At 44.9% G+C, this 18,749-nt stretch overlaps 2 protein-coding genes across 3 annotated transcripts in view; one reads left to right on the top strand and one right to left on the bottom strand.

The window, feature by feature from the left end:
• LOC139268982 (RNA-binding protein EWS-like) overlaps window positions 1-14,780 on the bottom strand; it is a 34,719-nt gene extending 19,939 nt beyond the window's left edge. The window contains 5 exon segments of the mRNA XM_070887894.1: window positions 4,004-4,181; window positions 6,637-6,760; window positions 6,914-6,965; window positions 9,340-9,376; window positions 14,524-14,780. Of these exon segments, the coding sequence (XP_070743995.1) occupies window positions 4,004-4,181; window positions 6,637-6,760; window positions 6,914-6,965; window positions 9,340-9,376; window positions 14,524-14,536 (404 nt within the window). The 5' untranslated portion in view covers window positions 14,537-14,780.
• Window positions 14,781-15,361: 581 nt separating this feature from the next.
• rhbdd3 (rhomboid domain containing 3) overlaps window positions 15,362-18,749 on the top strand; it is a 35,400-nt gene continuing 32,012 nt past the window's right edge. Inside the window, exon 1 of one of the 2 annotated variants that reach the window (XM_070887891.1) lies at window positions 15,362-15,837. In XM_070887891.1, the coding sequence (XP_070743992.1) occupies window positions 15,654-15,837 (184 nt within the window). In that variant the 5' untranslated portion in view covers window positions 15,362-15,653. The remainder of the gene's footprint in view (window positions 15,838-18,749) is intronic. The other variant, XM_070887892.1, reaches the window with a different exon arrangement.

Below are 18,749 nucleotides of genomic sequence, written 5' to 3'. Positions count from 1 at the left end.
TTCATCCTGCTTGGTAGTATCCTGTGCTCTGAAAGTTAAATTAGCAATTAGACAAGTCATCTTTACGTTAAGAAGAGGGGAGGGAGGAGAGAGAGAGAGCGCGGAGAGAAGGGGGAGCGCGGAGAGAAGGGGGAGGGCGGGACGGGAGGGAGAGAAGAGGGAGGGAGGAAGAATGGGGTTGGGGGGGGGGGGGAGAAAGAGAGAGAGAGAGAATGGGGGGGGGGAAGAGAAAGAGAAAGAATGGGGGGGGGGGAAGAGAAAGAGAGAGAATGGAGGGGGGGGGAGAAAGAGAAAGAATGGGGGGGGGGGGAGAAAGAGAGAGAATGGGGGGGGAAGAAAGAGAGAGAATGGGGGGGGGGAAGAAAGAGAGAGAATGGGGGGGGGAAGAAAGAGAGAGAATGGGGGGGGGAAGAAAGAGAGAGAATGGGGGGGAAGAAAGAGAGAGAATGGGGGGGGAAGAAAGAGAGAGAATGGGGGGGGAAGAAAGAGAGAGAATGGGGGGGGGAAGAAAGAGAGAGAATGGGGGGGGGAAGAAAGAGAGAGAATGGGGGGGGGGAAGAAAGAGAGAGAATGGGGGGGGGAAGAAAGAGAGAGAATGGGGGGGGGGAAGAAAGAGAGAGAATGGGGGGGGGGAAGAAAGAGAGAGAATGGGGGGGGGGAAGAAAGAGAGAGAATGGGGGGGGGAAGAAAGAGAGAGAATGGGGGGGGGGAAGAAAGAGAGAGAATGGGGGGGGGGAAGAAAGAGAGAGAATGGGGGGGGGGGAAGAAAGAGAGAATGGGGGGGGGGAAGAAAGAGAGAATGGGGGGGAAGAAAGAGAGAATGGGGGGGAAGAAAGAGAGAATGGGGGGGAAGAAAGAGAGAATGGGGGGGAAGAAAGAGAGAATGGGGGGGAAGAAAGAGAGAATGGGGGGGAAGAAAGAGAGAATGGGGGGGAAGAAAGAGAGAATGGGGGGGAAGAAAGAGAGAATGGGGGGAAGAAAGAGAGAATGGGGGGGAAGAAAGAGAGAATGGGGGGGAAGAAAGAGAGAATGGGGGGGAAGAAAGAGAGAATGGGGGGAAGAAAGAGAGAATGGGGGGGAAGAAAGAGAGAATGGGGGGGAAGAAAGAGAGAATGGGGGGGAAGAAAGAGAGAATGGGGGGGAAGAAAGAGAGAATGGGGGGGAAGAAAGAGAGAATGGGGGGGAAGAAAGAGAGAATGGGGGGAAGAAAGAGAGAATGGGGGGGAAGAAAGAGAGAATGGGGGGAAGAAAGAGAGAATGGGGGGGAAGAAAGAGAGAATGGGGGGGAAGAAAGAGAGAATGGGGGGGAAGAAAGAGAGAATGGGGGGGAAGAAAGAGAGAATGGGGGGGAAGAAAGAGAGAATGGGGGGGAAGAAAGAGAGAATGGGGGGAAGAAAGAGAGAATGGGGGGGAAGAAAGAGAGAATGGGGGGGAAGAAAGAGAGAATGGGGGGGAAGAAAGAGAGAATGGGGGGGAAGAAAGAGAGAATGGGGGGGAAGAAAGAGAGAATGGGGGGGAAGAAAGAGAGAATGGGGGGGAAGAAAGAGAGAATGGGGGGGAAGAAAGAGAGAATGGGGGGGGGGAGAAAGAGAGAATGGGGGGGGGGAGAAAGAGAGAGAATGGGGGGGGGGAGAAAGAGAGAGAATGGGGGGGGAGAAAGAGAGAGAATGGGGGGGGAGAAAGAGAGAGAATGGGGGGGGAGAAAGAGAGAGAATGGGGGGGGAGAAAGAGAGAGAATGGGGGGGAGAAAGAGAGAGAATGGGGGGGGAGAAAGAGAGAGAATGGGGGGGGGAGAAAGAGAGAGAATGGGGGGGGGAGAAAGAGAGAATGGGGGGGGGGAGAAAGAGAGAATGGGGGGGGGGAGAAAGAGAGAATGGGGGGGGGGGAGAAAGAGAGAATGGGGGGGGAGAAAGAGAGAATGGGGGGGGGGAGAAAGAGAGAATGGGGGGGGGGAGAAAGAGAGAATGGGGGGGGGAGAAAGAGAGAATGGGGGGGGGAGAAAGAGAGAATGGGGGGGGGGGAGAGAAAGAGAGAATGGGGGGGGGGGAGAAAGAGAGAATGGGGGAGGGGGAGGGGAGAAAGAGAGAATGGGGGAGGGGGAGAAAGAGAATATGGGGGAGGGAGAAAGAGAATATGGGGGAGGGGGAGAAAGAGAATATGGGGGAGGGGGAGAAAGAGAATATGGGGGGTGGGGGGGAAAGAGAATGGGGTGGGGGGGGGGGGAAGAGAGAGAGCGAGAGGGAGAGAGAGAATTCTCGTGTACAGCATATGTGAGAATTAATCCATTTAGTAGAACATTTTTAATATGCAAAAAGCCAGTTAGCTTAAAGGAGTAACAAATGTGTGGCTACAAAATAAGTGTGCAACTGCCAGCCCAGGAACCAAACCTTTCAAATCTTCTGGACATCGTTAAATGTTCAACTATGTGAATATTTCTGATGTTTTCCTATCAGTAACTACAAACCCTTTCGCTCTCATTTCTAAGTTTTAGGGAACCAACTTTCTCAACATTTGAACATCACTTGGAATAGAGCACAATTTTGATGCAAGTCAAAAAAAGTGTTTTGCAATAGTTTAGGACAGTTAGAGCCAAGTTAAACAAACTTATGTTTTGTACTGAAATTAGTTGTAGCATTGTCAAAAACCAGTGCTCTTGTACTCTAGTTTTATGAACATGTGAAATTGGAGCAAGATTATGCCATTCTGGCCCAAGATCATGGCTAATCTTCAATCTCAACTCCACTTTTCCGCACCATTCCCATATCCCTCGATTTGCTTAATATTCAAAAATCAACCTTGGTCTTGAGAATTCCAAAGATTCACAACCCTTTGAGAAATTTCTCTTCATCTCAATCCTAGTTCTAGACTCCCCAGCCAGGAGAAACATGTTCCCAGCATCTACCCTGTCAAGCCCCTTAAGAATTTTCTAAGTTTCAATGAGATCACATTCTTCTAAACTCTAGGGAATATAGGCCTAGTCTCCCCAATCTCTCCTCATAGGACAACTTCCTTCCTTTCCTCTCCTCTCCTCCCCTCCCAGGAAACAGTCTGGTGAACCTTTGCTGCACTCCCTCCAAAGCAGGTATATCCTTCCTCAGGTAAGGAGACCAAAACTGTACTCAGTACTCCAGGTGTGGTCTCACCAAAGTCCTATATAATTTAAGACTTATCCTTTTGTAATGAAGGCCAATATTCGAATTGCTTGCTTTACCTGCATGTTAACTCAGTGATGTGTACACAAGGACACCCAGGTTGCTCTGAATACCAAGATTAAATGCAACTGCGAAATTAACATTTTTTTAAAAATAAAGACTGGATACATAGACCCACATACATGGACCAAATGGTACATTTCTGTGCTGTGCATTTATAAACTTGTCACGGCTTCTTCGACAGCACCTCTCAAACCCACAATCTCTATCACCTAGAAAGGTGAAGGACAGCAGGCATATGGGAACACCACCACCTCCAAATCACACACCATCCTGACTTGGAGGTATATCGCCCTTCCTTCATCGTTGCTGGGTCAAAATCCTGGAACTCCCTCCCGAACAGCACTGTGGGAGTAACTTCATCACAGGGGCTGCAGCGGTTCAAGGCGTCTCATCACCACCTTCGAGGGCAATAAATGCTGGCCTTGCCAGCGATGCCCACATCCCATGAACAAATAAAAAAAATTCTCAGTACTCAAATGTTGCAAACATATCATGCCGTACAGGCATTTACCACAAACAATTAAGTCACAATTGAGACTTTGCTGAAAAAGAAACTACAAAAAGAGGCAGGTGTATAATTCAACTATGAATTTCAAAAAACCTACAAGAGGATATGGGAAATGGACATGGAATTTTTTTTTTTTTTTTTTTTAAAGTAGATAGCTCCAGTTACAAGAACAAGCATTGGCACAACAGCTGTATGGCCTCCTTTTCTTCTGTACTGAAATGTCTATGATATTATTTACCGTTTTCTCCGCTCTTCTACCCACGCATTGCAAGATACATACCTGGTAGGTGCAACGGTTGTAGCTGTGTGCTGTCCATATGCAACATAAGTCGGCTGTTGACCATAGGTGGGCTGTTGCCCATAAGTAGCTTGAGGGGTGGCAGTGCTGTCATATCCAGTTGTGCTGTAAGCCTGCACAGGTTGGCTGTAAGCCTGAGGTGCAACGGGAGCACTATAACCTATTCAAAAAGAAAATATTAAAGCATTTGTATTTTTTCTGAGGTTCTACACAATGCCCGCAAATGTAGTTGAACAAAACCCATTTGATGGCATTGTATTGTAACAGGTCAATGCTACTGAATGCGCTATACTTGCGTTGAATTAATTGGATATAGGTGCGTTGAATTAATTGGATATAGGTGTGCAAAGTAAACCCAGTACAATACACCAGTCAATTTGTAGGCTGTGGTCATTTTTTCCTGACAAAAAGTACAGAAAACTTGCTTTCATAGTGCCTTTAAATGTAGAAAAATGTGCCAAAGTGCTTCAGAGGCCTGAGAAAAACATGTGCCAAGCCCAAGGATTAGGAAACATTGCGGGTTTTGAAGATGATCTTAAAAGGATAGGGAGATGGAGAGGCTTATGAAAGGAATGCTAGAACAAGGTCGATGTTAGTGAAAGTAGAGCCACCAATGGTAGGCAAGGGGAGGATGCAAGTAAACTTGGGAGTCAGGAACAGATAGCTTGAAGTAGTGGTTTAATTATAAACTGGGGGGCAGGGGGGTGGAGAACGGGACGACGACCCTCAGTCACTCAGCTCATGCCACGATAAAAGACTCAATTACTGGCAACATTTTAATAGCTCTCAAGTAATTATTTGCTTGTGCAAATCTGTATATTTGGCTATTTGATAGTAATGAACATTCAGCCATGGCAATGCTATTCCCTCAAATATCCTCACATGCATATTTCTAGATCTCATTGGATAATCATCTGGAACTGGAATTCGGTTTGATGCACCCCTCTCTATCCAGGGATACTGAATAAGCCCAGATAAGAGGCATGTGTTGCACAACATAGTATTAAATGGCTGCTTAGCCATCATGAATCCATTAATTTTCTGATACCATGAGCAGGAAATTCCAACATTTATGCAGCCACTCGTGATACATTACTGCAATGAAAGACAACTCCTCTGCATACAGGGGCTGAAGCAGAAATTCATTCCTGATCCACTTTAACATATTGATGTAACTATTTGTACTGCAGTTTTTTTTGACAGACAGGGATCTGTCCAGCCCGGTCGCACTTTTTTTTGACAGACAGACAAGTCCCGGTTCGAATCATTCCATGCACGAGCTGCGGCTCAGACTCTTCCCCCTCCCGGCCAGCCTGGGGGAGAGAGATGGGGGGAGGGGGGGGGGGGGGAAAGAGAGAGAATATGTGAGAGAGTGAGAGTGAGAGAGAGAGACTGTGTGGAGAGGCGATCACGTTCCTCCAACCCCTACAAGGGAGTGGATGATATCTAGAAGTGACGACACTGCCATTATTCACTTCATACGCAAGAATCCTGTTAACAATCTTTGCATAATGCCTGCCCCATCTATTGTGGAGGGGGGGAATGTGTACTGGGAGAAGGCACTTCGGCTGGCCCTCGTCTCTTGGGGAGCTCTGACCTCTGTCACTTCAGGAAATCAAAGTGGATCGAGTTACAATTTGCAAAGTCAGAGAGACCTTGGGATGGGTGGTTCCAGCTACACACACCAGTGAAACTTCAGGGTGTGTTGCTTATCCTCCAAGGGGACCAATCAGAAACAATGGGTGGAGCATGTTGGCCATTTTTGCAGTACAAATAAGTACATCCTTAACATATTGCTGTTTCTCCACCCCCCCCCCCCCCAACTAATGTGAATTACAATAAAAACAAATGCTGAAAATACAATATTGTAGATTGCCACTTCACTACAGTGGAACCACCAATCTAATGGCTGACATTTCAGTGAATATTGTAGATATTCAATATTTAAGCTTGCATTACTTTAAAAACCTGTTAATAACGTTCTGGTTTACAATGTGGCACCAAATACTGACCCTATATATCTTTATTGAATCAGTGGTGTAATTAGAAATTAATTGGCATAATGCTAAGCATGAGGTTTTCCTTAATATTTCTGCTTAAACTGAGAAACACACAGTACAACTATAGTGCCAATTCAAACTGGAGTTGTCACTGAAAATGCTAGGAGCTGTACAAGTATATGGCAAATGACTGGCGATTACAAATCTGGTCACTGGTTGGTGCAATTTTAGGTGAATTACAAACCACAAAATTATTTTAAGTGCAATTTATTTTCTCCTGTAGCATAATGGAACAGTGTTAAATAAGTCTAGTGACAACACTGAACATGCATGACAAAAATTTACAACGAAGTTTCAGATGTTTGATGTAAGGCAGCAATGTAACAAAACAGATCACGAATCATGCAACAATGACCAGGCACTCTAACCTGCACTTGTCCCTTCTACCCAAGAAAGCACAACAGACAGCAATAAAAAAAAAGATACAGGTTCAGAATTCATCATATAAATGTCCCTTCTACCCAAGAAAGCAGACAGAAGAAAAAAAAAAACCATAGTTCAGAATTAATCATATAATTAGACACATGTAACGGTACAGTACAGATCAACTCTTACCAGTCTGAGGTTGCCCATATGCAGCAGCATATGCTGTCTGTCCGTACGCTGCAGTTGTTTGCGCTTGAGTGTATGTCGTGTCAGTGGGTTGGGTATAGGTTCCATAACTTGGCTGCGCATATGCCTAGTTGCAAATGTTTAGAAAAAGGCTTTATTAAGTTAGGCTGGCAAAATATAAACTGTTGAAACTGCCATAAATTCAAAATAATTGGCAGAATTGCTAAAGGTGTGCTGCTAGATTAACACGTGTTGCAAAAGTAGTTGTTTTAAGTCTTACTTGAGTTGTCTGTCCATATGGTTGAGCAGGCTGAGCTGCATAGGTTCCGTACCTGTAAAGATGGACACGAAGTCTTTACATAGTTTAAACATTATGATACAAATGACCATTAAAAGTACTGAGCTGCCCGAGTCAATAATAATAATCAATTATTCTGCCAAAGATAATTCAACTCAACTAGCAAGAATTAGGAAAAGGAAGGAACTGGAGGTGGCCAATCAGCCCCTCGAGCCTGTTCTGCCACTCCGACAGATCACCAACCCATCTTGGTTCTAACATAAGAAATAGGAACAGGAATAGGCCATACAGCCCCTCGAGCCTCCTCCGCCATTCAATAAGATCATGGCTGATCTGAACATGGACTCAACTCCACTTCCCCGCCCATTCCCCATAACGTCTATTTCTGTCTTAAATTTATTCAATGTCCCAGCTTCCACAGCTCTCTTTGGCAGCAAATTCCAGATTTACAACCCTCAGAAGAAATTTCTCCTCATCTCTTTTAAAATGGGCGGCCCTCTAGTTCTAGTCTCCCCCATCAGTGGAAACATCCTCTCTGCATCCATCTCGTCAAGCCCCCTCATAATCCTATAGGTTTCAATAAGATCACCTCGCATGCTTCAGAATTCCATGAGTAGAGGCCCAATCTACTCAACCTTTCCTCATAAGTCAACTCCCTCATCCCCAGAATCAACCTAGTGAACCTTCTCTGAACTGCCTCCAAAGCAAGTATATCCTTTCGTAAATATGGAAACCAAAACTGCACGCAGTATTCCAGGTGTGGCCTCACCAATACCTTATATAGCTGTAGCAAGACTTCCCTGCTTTTATACTCCATCCCCTTTGCAATAAAGGCCAAGATACAATTGGCTTTCCTGGTCACTTGCTGTTCTGTATCCTTTAATACCCTTGCCTATCAATTGCGCCCCCCCCCCCAAAAAAAAAGTTTCCTCCAACTACCAGATCAAAAGCTATCTCTGCATTTAGGAAAGGTTGGTCACATGGTCCAGTCCAAGTGGTTCCACTATATAAAGCCTAGATTGGAGGCAACTGCATCCAGACCAGAGTCTGACCAGTATTGAAGGATATGGATTTTATAATATATTTGCAGGAGGGTGGAAAACAGATCAGAACTTTTACATACATATATAGTGTGCATTAATGGCCCCATCCCACCCACATTCCCCTTCTAACAAAGGATCAAATGCCTTGGCCATAGAAATTCCTGGCAGAATCCTATAAAAAGGTGGCCTAAATATCTAATGCTAGAGGAATTGACATTAGGTCAATGATATACCATTATATATAAATGCAATCTCGCAGTACAGCCTCACACATGCAGGATATCGACTGTTGCCAAGGTCTTGCTAACTTTGGATGAACTATCACAGTCCCACTGCAGATGAAGCTGTAAAGACCAGATGGTCCCATATTCAATTGTTTGAGAATTAGCTGGTATTAACAATTGGCCATTGCACCCCATGGCTAGTAAATGGGGAAGAATTTAGCCACAGGAAGTACAACATCGGCTAGGAAGCACGAGTCACATTAGTGAAGGATAGGATCAAGCTCTGCTGTGATTCTTTTTACAGTCAAATAATCCAATATTATTCAGCTTAGCTTCACGAAATAGCCACTTGGGCCAGATATTAGAGATCTGCAGCTACTTCTGGACCTGTACCCCAGCAGTCAGAATCATCAGACTGAGAAAAATTATCAAAATTAGAAAAGAACTGCATGCCCCTTCTAAAAACATAAGAACTTTGAAAGTGACAAATGGCTATTTTTCATATATTGTAATGTGCTATTTTCTAAAAATAGCATTTTACATTTGGTAATTATACACATGCAACAAAATATTGCTGAAATGTTTTCAAACCCAAGTCTAAATAGGTAAATTGACAGCCTTCATTAAAACGGTACATTGATAGAACAATTACAAATTAATGAATAACTTTCCATATTTCAAAACAAAATTGCAAATTCTAAACTATACAAGATATTTCTACAGACTCAAATAGGTTTTAAAAAATAGTCTCAATCACTGTTAGCAATTGAATTTCAATAAAGCACAATGCTAGGATATGAAATTTTCCACATAGCAGTCAGCATCCCCCCACCCTCAGGATTTCACAAAGGCATGATCGTGGGTGTTTGAAAGACATACTGTACCAATTATAGATTTTGTCTTTGTAATCTGGAGAGCACTTTGAGTAATTTAATATGATACACTATTGTTGGCTTATAGTCACTGTTGGTGGAGGAATTTCAGGTAATTAAGGATCAGCAAGTGTATTGGTACATCAAAGTTATGCTAAAGTGCCACATGTAAACGCAATCAATCCCCTTAGTGTACTAATCTAGTAAACATCTGATTTTAAATAAACATACACACATACTGTGTAGATATTTGATTCAGTAGTACTCACCCTTGTTGAGCTGCAGCTTGAGTATAGGTACTATAATCTACAAAAAGAAAAAATATGTTACTCAGCTAATTTTGGTGAATTATATAAAATTGATTCCTATTCTGCAAAATAAACCTATTTCAATCTTGAAGATCAAAACCTACCAAAATATTTGCAGTGGATAAATGAAATGTTACTTCCATTTAATTCAAGGCATAGTATGATCCATCATGATACATTTGGGCTTCCTTATTCAACCTCTAGACAATGGAGTATTTGCACAATAGTAGGAATATACAGGAGCACTTGTATTTTCTTACCAATTTTCTCTCCTCTCCTGAAAGGGAGAGAAAGAGTAAGAGCAAGTGAGAAAGAGATAAGTACAGAGGAGGTTGAGGAGGAACTCGCAGAACAGAAATGCAGGGCTTCAGATACAAAAATCAGCCCGCTTTGTTTGGAATTCATGAGGCCTGGGTGTAGCCATACTGCTAAATATGTTGCCAAGACTCACCAACTAGGCCTCCACATGAAACATGCTACTTTGGTAAGGTATTAAGAGGGTTATTTGGGCAAGGAAACCATACCCAATCAAGGCAAATAAGTAGGTGAGGAGAAAATGTAACCACCATTTAAAATTTAAAATAAAACCGTTGGTGTCATTGCAATGCTGACAATCCCAATACAATGGTGCCAGAATGACTGAACACAGCTGCCAATGCATGGGATCATAAATGATCATCTTGGGCCTTTGAAATGACAAAAATGTGTTTGCAAGCAAATTTACTCAAACTAAAGATACAACCATATCAGTTCTTTAAATTTAAAGTTCAGGCCTAGAAGTAAAGCCTACACAAGCACCCAAGACCATATATATGGGTTGATGCTCACCTCCCCTCACTCCAGAGAAAAGTGAAGGCTTGCATCATCATCCACATACCATTTGCTAATCCAACAGACAAGGAATTGAATTAGGAACTTTGCTGGTCTCTAATTTGGTACCATAATCAATGCAGTTATTCAGTAGCTACAGACAACTTTATCAGTCATAGATGCTATTCAACCACATTTTTTAAAAAAAGGATTGAACCGTGAATTTAAAGTGGCAGTGCATCAAATATCAATTTTAAGTATGTGATTACAATCACAAAAAAAGGAAAACAGTGGCTAAAGTAAATGTTAATCTCCTAGAAGAGGTGACTGGGGAATTAATAATGGAGAACAGAAAAATGGCAGACGCTGAACAAATATTTTGTATTGGGTCTTCATGGTAGAAGACACTGAAAACATCTCAATAGTGGATAATGAAAGGGCTATAGGGAGGGAGGAACTTAATATAATCGCTATCACGAATGAAGCAGTACGGTAAAATAATGGGACTAAAAGCGGACAAGTCGTCTGGATCTGATGGCTTACATCCTAGAGTCTTAAAAGTGGCTGCAGAGATAGTGGATCCACTGGTTGTAATCTACCAAAATTTCCTGGATTCTGGGGCGGTCCCAGCAGATTGGAAAACCACAAATGTAACACCCCTATTTTTTAAAAAAAGGAGGCAGGCAAAAAGCAGGAAACTATAGACCAGTTAGCCTAACATCTGTCGTTGGGAAAATGCTAGAGTCCATTATTAAAGGAAGCAGTAGTGGGACATTTGGAAAAGCATAATTCATTCAAGCAGAGCCAGCATGGTTTTATGAAAGGGAAATCATGTTTTGACAAATTTGCTGGAGTTCTTTGAGCAGGGTGGATAAGGAGGCACCAGTGGATGTGGTGTATTTCCAGAAGGTGCCACATAAAAGGTTACTGCACAAGATAAAAGTTCACAGGGTTGGGGTCAATGTATTAGCATGGATAGAGGATTGGCTAACAGAAAACAGTTGGGATAAATGGGTAATTTTCCAGTTGGCAAACAGTAACTAGTGGGATGCCACAGGGATCAGCACTAGGTCCTCAACTATTTACAATCTATATCAATGACTTGGGTGAAAGGACAGTGAAATATGTAGCCAAGTTTGCTGATGATACAAAGGTGGGTGGGAAAGCAAATTGTGAGGATGACAAAAAATCTGCAAAGGGATATAGACAGGCTAAGTGAGTGGGCAAAAATCTGGCAGATGGAGTACAATGTAGGAAAATGTGGTTATCCACTTGGCAGTAAAAATAGAAAAGCAAATTATAATTTAAATGGAGAAAAATTGTAAAGTGTTGCAGTACAGAGGGACCTGGGATCCTTGTGCATTGGCCTTTATTGCAAGGGGGATAAGGTGGCGATCGACAGATTTTTTAGCGCTAAGGGAGTAAAGGGTTGTGGGGAACAAGCAGGAAAGTGGAACTCAGTCCATGATCAGATCAGCCATGATCTTATTGAATGGCAAGGCAGGGATGAGCCAAATGGCCTAATCATGCTCCTATTTCTTGTGTTCTACCAAATGCCAGTCTGATGCCCTTTAAAAAAAATTATCCTTCCAACTACAAACTGCTATACTAATTATTGTTTATTTTCACTACCACCCAATTGCTTATAAAATTGCTTATAATATTTATTAAAAAAATGCTTATCCCTTACCCTATCAGTTTTCTCATCAAACCCAGTGTGCACATTTATAGGCATTTGAAAGTTACAAGAGAAACGGTCAGCAAAAATATATCGTTGTGTACACACATTGCAACAGTGGCGTGATAATTTAAGCCCCAAATCAACTGTTTCATAAATAAATGTATTTTCAAATGCTACGTTTGTACTTAACTCTTCCTCCCACATTGAAGGGGAAAGTTAAGGCACACAAAAGCTAGTAAGTATACAAACTTACATGAATCGGCATATCTTTCTCCCATATCCTTAGGGAACTACAATTTGTATTGTGTGATGTAATTACAAATCTACAGAAACTGTTCTCCTTCCTCGCATACATTGCTTTTTATTGAGTTGGAATATTACAAACTTCAGCTTTTGGTGGAAGAATTATTTCAAGTTTCTATCCAGCAGGGTTCATGGTAACTAACAGATCTCACTTCCTATGGGGGTAGGGAAGAAGAGGATGAAGGGCAAAGTGATAACCCATGTGTGTGTGTGTTTTTTTTAAAAAAGACAAATATTTTTGACATCTAGGATCTGCAGCTACCACTTGCAGATCCATTAAAGCTTCCTTCATTCTGCCAATCATCTCATACCTGTAATATCAATTTAGTAGCATATTCTGTTCCAAGTGTTATCTTGTGCACCAATTCAATTACGAAAAATGGTTTTCAAGAGTTAGTATTGATAACTCATGATATGCATGCCATCATTACAAATCCCATGGCCAGATTAGGGGTGTGAATATGCAGGTCCATAAATTAAAGTTAATGAAGTTATTTGCCATATTACAACATATTTGAAAGTCCAATTTTCTTTCCCATAGGAGGATCATTCGGTCAGCCCCAGCTCCTGGATATCAAACTTGAGAAACCCCAAGCCGGATAACAGAAAATGCTGAAAATACTCAGATCAGGCAGCATCTGTCGAGAGAGAAACAAAGTTAAAGTTTCAGGTCTGACAAAGGGTCATCGACCTGAAACATTAACTCTGTTTCTCTCTCTCCCCACAGATGCTGCTGGACCTGCTGTGAATTTCCATTCAGGATTTCTAGTATCTGCAGTATTTTGCTTTTGTATCAGCATCAGTTGAATTATGTATTTCACAGCAATGAAGGTTTCCACTTTGCACCCCCCCCCCCTCCCCCTAACTAGCATCCACAACATAAAATTGCATTGATTAGTATTATCTACTCGAGGACAGACTTGGTGAACAGGCAATTGACCCCTTGAGAACTTAATTGATGCATCTCCACAGGGGGTGAAAAAGGTTTAATAAAACATTGCCCAAGTTTAAGGTGAGAAGAAAGCACATTATTTTAGGTTTTCCCTCTCAGTAGGATAATGTATGTAGGAATTGTTTTGATAAATGCAGGATATACAAGTAAAATATACCACAGTCAAATTTTCAACATCTCATCATTTAATAAATTTGAACCTATTCAGGTCTAAAATCTTCAACAGGTCACAGTGACTTCTTCAGTGAAAGGCACTGAACGAACAGGACGAAAACCACCTCATGTCCAAGCTGTATATAAATAATTCAGTTCCCTGGAAGACTGCAAACGATTTGATTCCCAATATTAAAACCACTGGACAACATTGCAGACAGTTTAAGATTAACCGTTTGGCGCATCACGGAAAATATATTTTAAAACTGGAACAAAAATGTCAAACTTTGCTACACCACAAAATTATGTAGTCAGTTTTAATCGCTGTGGAGTCGGTTTTAATCGTTACGTTGGATCCCCGCCCCGACAAATAAAAATCAGCTAATTTCAGATTGTGTGCGACTCCATTTTGGCACGGGGCCAACATTTTTAATAAAACTATTTTTTTTTTGGGGGGGGGGGGGGGCAAAAAAAACACAAAAGCCCCAAATAAAACACCGCCCGACTCAATTTAAAAAGTCTAGGCGATCTTTTCAAAATCACTTTTTTTTAAAAAAAAGTTGGAAAATCCGCAAAGGCTACTTTATAAAACGTGTTAATCGCCGCCTTATGTTTTTCATATATATCTATAAACTAACCAGCCCTCAAAAATATTAAATCCGCTTACTGCCTCTTCCCTTCCCCCACCCTGGTTAGGCCGCGACGCCAACGGATTGAAATAAAACCATTTCCCCACCCCAGCCTCCTCCCTCGACTCGAAACTCCACCTCGGCGGCTCCCAAGGGCAGCGAATGGGCTGCCGGAGCGAGACGGCGGCTCGGAAGGACGAGCCGGGCCTAAGGGGGTGGGGAAGCGGGAGCCGCGAGGCTTTGTGGCGCAGATGCGTTCTCTCTCGGGTTGGCGGCTGGCTCGCACGATTGTTGGGGGGGGGGGGGGGGGGGGGAGGAGGAAGAGGTGGCGGCGATGGTGGTGGTGGGGGGAGGGGTAGGGTGTGTGTGGGCTCGCACAGGCCCAACGGCCGCCCGCTCGGCCTTTTTTTCTTCAAACCCCCCCCTCCCTCCTAAACACGCGACGTGGGGCCTACCCGAGTCGTCGTCGTCGTCCCCTTCCTCCCCGCAAAAACCTCCCGAGATTATACACAGAATAAATGCTAGCCGACGAAAGGGCCGCCTCTGGTCGGCTTTCGCGCGGTGGCCGAACGCCTTCAAATGCGATTTCCCCCAACAGTTACAAACTCCCCTCTTACCCGTCGACGCCATCTTCACCGACCTCTGACTGCCGAAACGCGCCTGCGCGAAGCCTCGACGGACTGTACCACAAATTTGGCGCCTTGCGCAACACACTCACACACACCGAGCGGAAATTTAAAAAAAAAAATTTCCCCCAAGAAAGACAAAAAAAAATAATAATCGATCTGACGTCCCCGTTCGATCTCGAGTTACTTTTCGAGAAAGAAAATAACCGTGTTTTTTTTTCCGCTCTCTTCCCCCACCCCCCCAACGCCCGACAAGAAAGCAGAACAAAAAAAAACACACGTTCGCCTCCGCCTGCCCCCCAATTCCCGGCCCGGGCTTATGGTAATGTTCACGTTCAACATCCACGTCGCTATTTAAGGAGCGAGCGACGCAAGGCCGTTGGCGTAAGACGCACGATCGGCGTGACGTGCTAACACGTTCGGCTGGAACAATGGAGAGAACTCGGGGCCGTGTTTATGGTTCCGGGAAGGAGTTGGTCGCGATGGAAACGCGGCCATTTCTCCCCTCCTCTGTTCGTCTTGTCTTCCACATTCTCAAAACATTTTCTCCTGAGGATTAAACCGCCACGGCGGCTTGAAATAACCAATAAAATAAAAGGCCCATTCTCACATCTCTCTTTTGGCTTTATACCTACCCCACTTTTCAAACATGTTTATAATGCGCTATAACCCGAGCCCGCCGCAAAAGGTGTAGGCCCCAAAATTTAAAGGCAGCACCGCCGCGGGCGGCGAGATTTTAACCGGGGTTGGACGCTAGTTTTTACCCCCCCCCCCCCCCCCCCGTGGTATTTTTTTTGCGGGGGGTTATTGGTGCCGAGGCCTAGGCTGTGTATCACCCCGGGGGAGCGAGGGTGGGTAGATGCGGGCTGAGCAAGCACATGGCCGGGGTGCACGGATGCCGCTCGCTCTCTGTCCGTTTCTGAGCCCGGAGTTTTGATTACTCGGCCGGCGGTGTGAGAGGGAGGGGGAGCATTTGGCTGAGGCACCGAGGAGTAGAAGATCGCCGTGGGGAGAGGTGTGTGTGTGTGTGTGTGTGTGTGGCGGGCATTGCAAGCGGTCTCCGGCCTCCAAACCCCGCCCGCCACCATGCCTGGGCACCGATAAACCTCGGGGGCTAGGCGATGTCGCTGACGAGAAGCTGCGTTGAGCAGCTGCGGGCCGGGATGAGGTCGGGCCTGAGCCTGGGCCGGGCCCGAGTGCCGAGCGCTAACGCGGCTTTCGTTGCCCTCGTTCTGTTGCTTTGGGTCTTTGGGGCCGAAGAGGCCTTTTCCCTGACAGCCGGCCGGGTGCTCGCTCACCGCCAAGGTAAGTGCCTCTGCCCCCATCCCCATCCACTTGTTGCACCGGCTGTGGAGAACCGGAGGGCGAGATTAAATTCTGATCCGAATTAACCTGATCACAAAACTACTTGAACACACGCAGCCTCTGGGGCTGAAAAAAGGCTAACATTTTGAACTAAAATGCATGGATCTCATTCCAATTAAGGCTTAAAAAGGGATTAAAAGAGGTTCAAAGGCTTCTGCCATCGTGTATTTTTTATAGGGGGGGGGGTCTGGAAAGGAAGGGGAGTGAAAAAGCAAGTTGCTAAGTAGCTTTAGGAATGTAGAGGTTTATCTGGTGGATCCCCATGTCTAGGAAATCCTAGAACAATACCCTCCAGTACTTATCCAATGACAACTACTTTTATTTATATAAAAGCAAAACACTGTGGATGCTGGAATCTGGAATAAAAACAGAAAATGCTGGAAGTCTCAGCGGGTCAGGCAGCATCTGTGGAGATAAAAAGAGAGTTAACATTTCGGGTCGATGACCTTTCGTCTTGTATTTATACAGCGCCTTTAATGTAGTAAATAATCAACATAGGCAGTCCCTCGAAATCGAGGAAGACTTGCTTCCACTCCAAAAATGAGTTCTTGGGTGACTGTACAGTTCAATATGGGAATTGCAGCCTCTTGTCACAGGCGTGACAAGCAATCGTTAAAGGAAGTGGTGGGTGGGGAGTCTAGTTTGCCACATGTTCCTTCTGCTGCCTGCGCTTGACCCCCACGTGCTCTCAACGACGAAACTCGGTGCTCAGCGCCCTCCCAGATGCTCTTCCTCCACTTAGGGTGCTCTTGGGCCAGGGATTCCCAGGTGCCGGTGGGGATGTTGCACTTTATCAAGGAGGCTTTGAGGGTGTCCTTGAAACATTTCCTCTGCCCATCTGGGGCTCACCTGCCTTATAGGCGTTCCGAATAGAGCGCTTGCTTTGGGGTCTCGTGTCTGGCATGCGGACGACGTGGCCCGCCCAACGGAGCTGGTCGAGTGTGGTCAGTGCTTCAATGCTGGGGATGTTGGCCTGATCGAGAACAATGACGTTGGTGCATCTATCCTCCCAATGGATTTGCAGGATCTTGCGGAGGCAGTGTTGGTGGTATTTCTCCAGCGCTTTGAGGTATCTACTGTATATGGTCCACGTCTGAGCCATATAGGAGGGCGGGTATCACTATAGCCCTGTAGCCCATACGCTTGGTGCCAGCTTTGAGGTCCTGGTCTTTGAACACTCTCCTCCTCAGGTGACCGAAGGTTGCGCTGGCACACTGGAGGCAGTATTGGATCTCGTCGTCTATGTCTGCCCTTGGTGATAGTAGGCTCCTGAGGTATGGAAAATGGTCTACGTTGTCCAAGGCCGCACCGTGGATTTTGATGACCTGGGGGGCAGTGCTGTGTGGCGGGCTCAAGTTAGTGGAGGACGTTTGTCTTCCGGATGTTTAGCGTAAGGCCTGTGCTTTTGTACGCCTCGGGGAAGGTGTTGACGATGGCTTGGAGTAAAACATCCCAAGGCGTATTCACCGCTGTACAGGTATCGTAGTTTAAAAACTCCCTGTTTAAGGCCATGCTTTGTTAATATTGATCATATTTTAGGCTTGAAAAAAATACAAATGGCTTGCATTTATAGGACTAAAGAAGTTTACAGCACATATGTGACTGTTGCTCTTTTGCAGATCAACCAAAAGCTAGTCCCTAAATTCTGATGAACTCTGTTTCTCTCTCCACAGATGCTACCCGACCTGCTGAGTATTCCCAGCATTTTCTGTTTTTATTAAGATTTCCAGCATTGTCAATATTTAGCTAATCCCACCACCCTGCTTTCTCCTTATTGCCCTGTATCTTCCTTCTCTTTATAGAACCCCTCATCACAACCATGCGACATCCCAAAGAAGTTTATAAACAATGAATTACTTTTTGCTGTGTAGTCACTTAAGTGGCAGTTTGGCTGAGTGGCAGCAGCCTAACCTCAGGCAGTTGCAGGTTCAAACCCCACTGCAGGATTTGAGCGCATAATCTAGCCTGATACTTAAGTGCAGTATTGCACCTCAACTCGCTGGAGATATAGCTGGAAACGATGTTTCCGCAAGATCCTGCAAATCCCCTGGGAGGACAGACGCACCAACATCAGTGTCCTCACCCAGGCCAGCATCCCCAGCATTGAAGCACTAACCACACTCGATCAGCTTGGCTGCGCAGGCCATTTAGTTTGCATGCCAGACACGAGGCTCCCTAAGCAATTGCTCTACGCGGAGCTCCTTCACGGCAACCGATCCAAAGGTGGGCAGTGGAAACGTTACAAGGACACCCTCAAACCCTCCTTGTTAAAGTGCGACATCATCACTGACACCTGGGAGACCCTGGCCGAAGACCGCCCTAGGTGGAGAAGGTGCATCCGGGAGGGTGCTGAGCTCCTTGAATCTCAACGCTGCGAGCGTGAAGAGGTCAACCGCAGGCAGCGGAAGGAGCGTGCGGCAAATCAGTCCCTTCCCCCGACGAATGTCTGTCCCACTTGTGACAGGGTCTGTGGCTCTCGTGTTGGACTGTTCAGCCACCAAAGAACTCACTTTAGTAGTGAAAGCAAGTCTTCCTCAACTCCGAGGGACTGCCTATAATTATTATTAGTGATTGCTACATTGTTGGAGGTGTTAATTTTTGGGTGACTATCCGTCTGTCTGTTCAGCTGGATGTAAAAGATCCCATGGGGTATTTTCCTAGGTGTGGCCAACATTTATTCCTCAACCAATGCCAAAAGATGAACTAATTATCTGGCATGGTACAGATTGTTGCATTGCTTACATAACTGACTACACGTCAAAAGTAATTAATGGGCTGTGAAGCACTTTAAGACATCCTGAAGAATGTGAACATAAGAAATAGGAGCAGGCCATTTGGCCCCTCAAGCCTGC

The sequence above is a fragment of the Pristiophorus japonicus genome, chromosome 8, assembly GCF_044704955.1.
Source record: "Pristiophorus japonicus isolate sPriJap1 chromosome 8, sPriJap1.hap1, whole genome shotgun sequence".
Classification (NCBI taxonomy): domain Eukaryota; kingdom Metazoa; phylum Chordata; class Chondrichthyes; family Pristiophoridae; genus Pristiophorus; species Pristiophorus japonicus.
The sequence above is the reverse complement of the archived record's forward strand: the minus strand, read 5'-3'. Positions and strand labels throughout refer to the sequence as shown.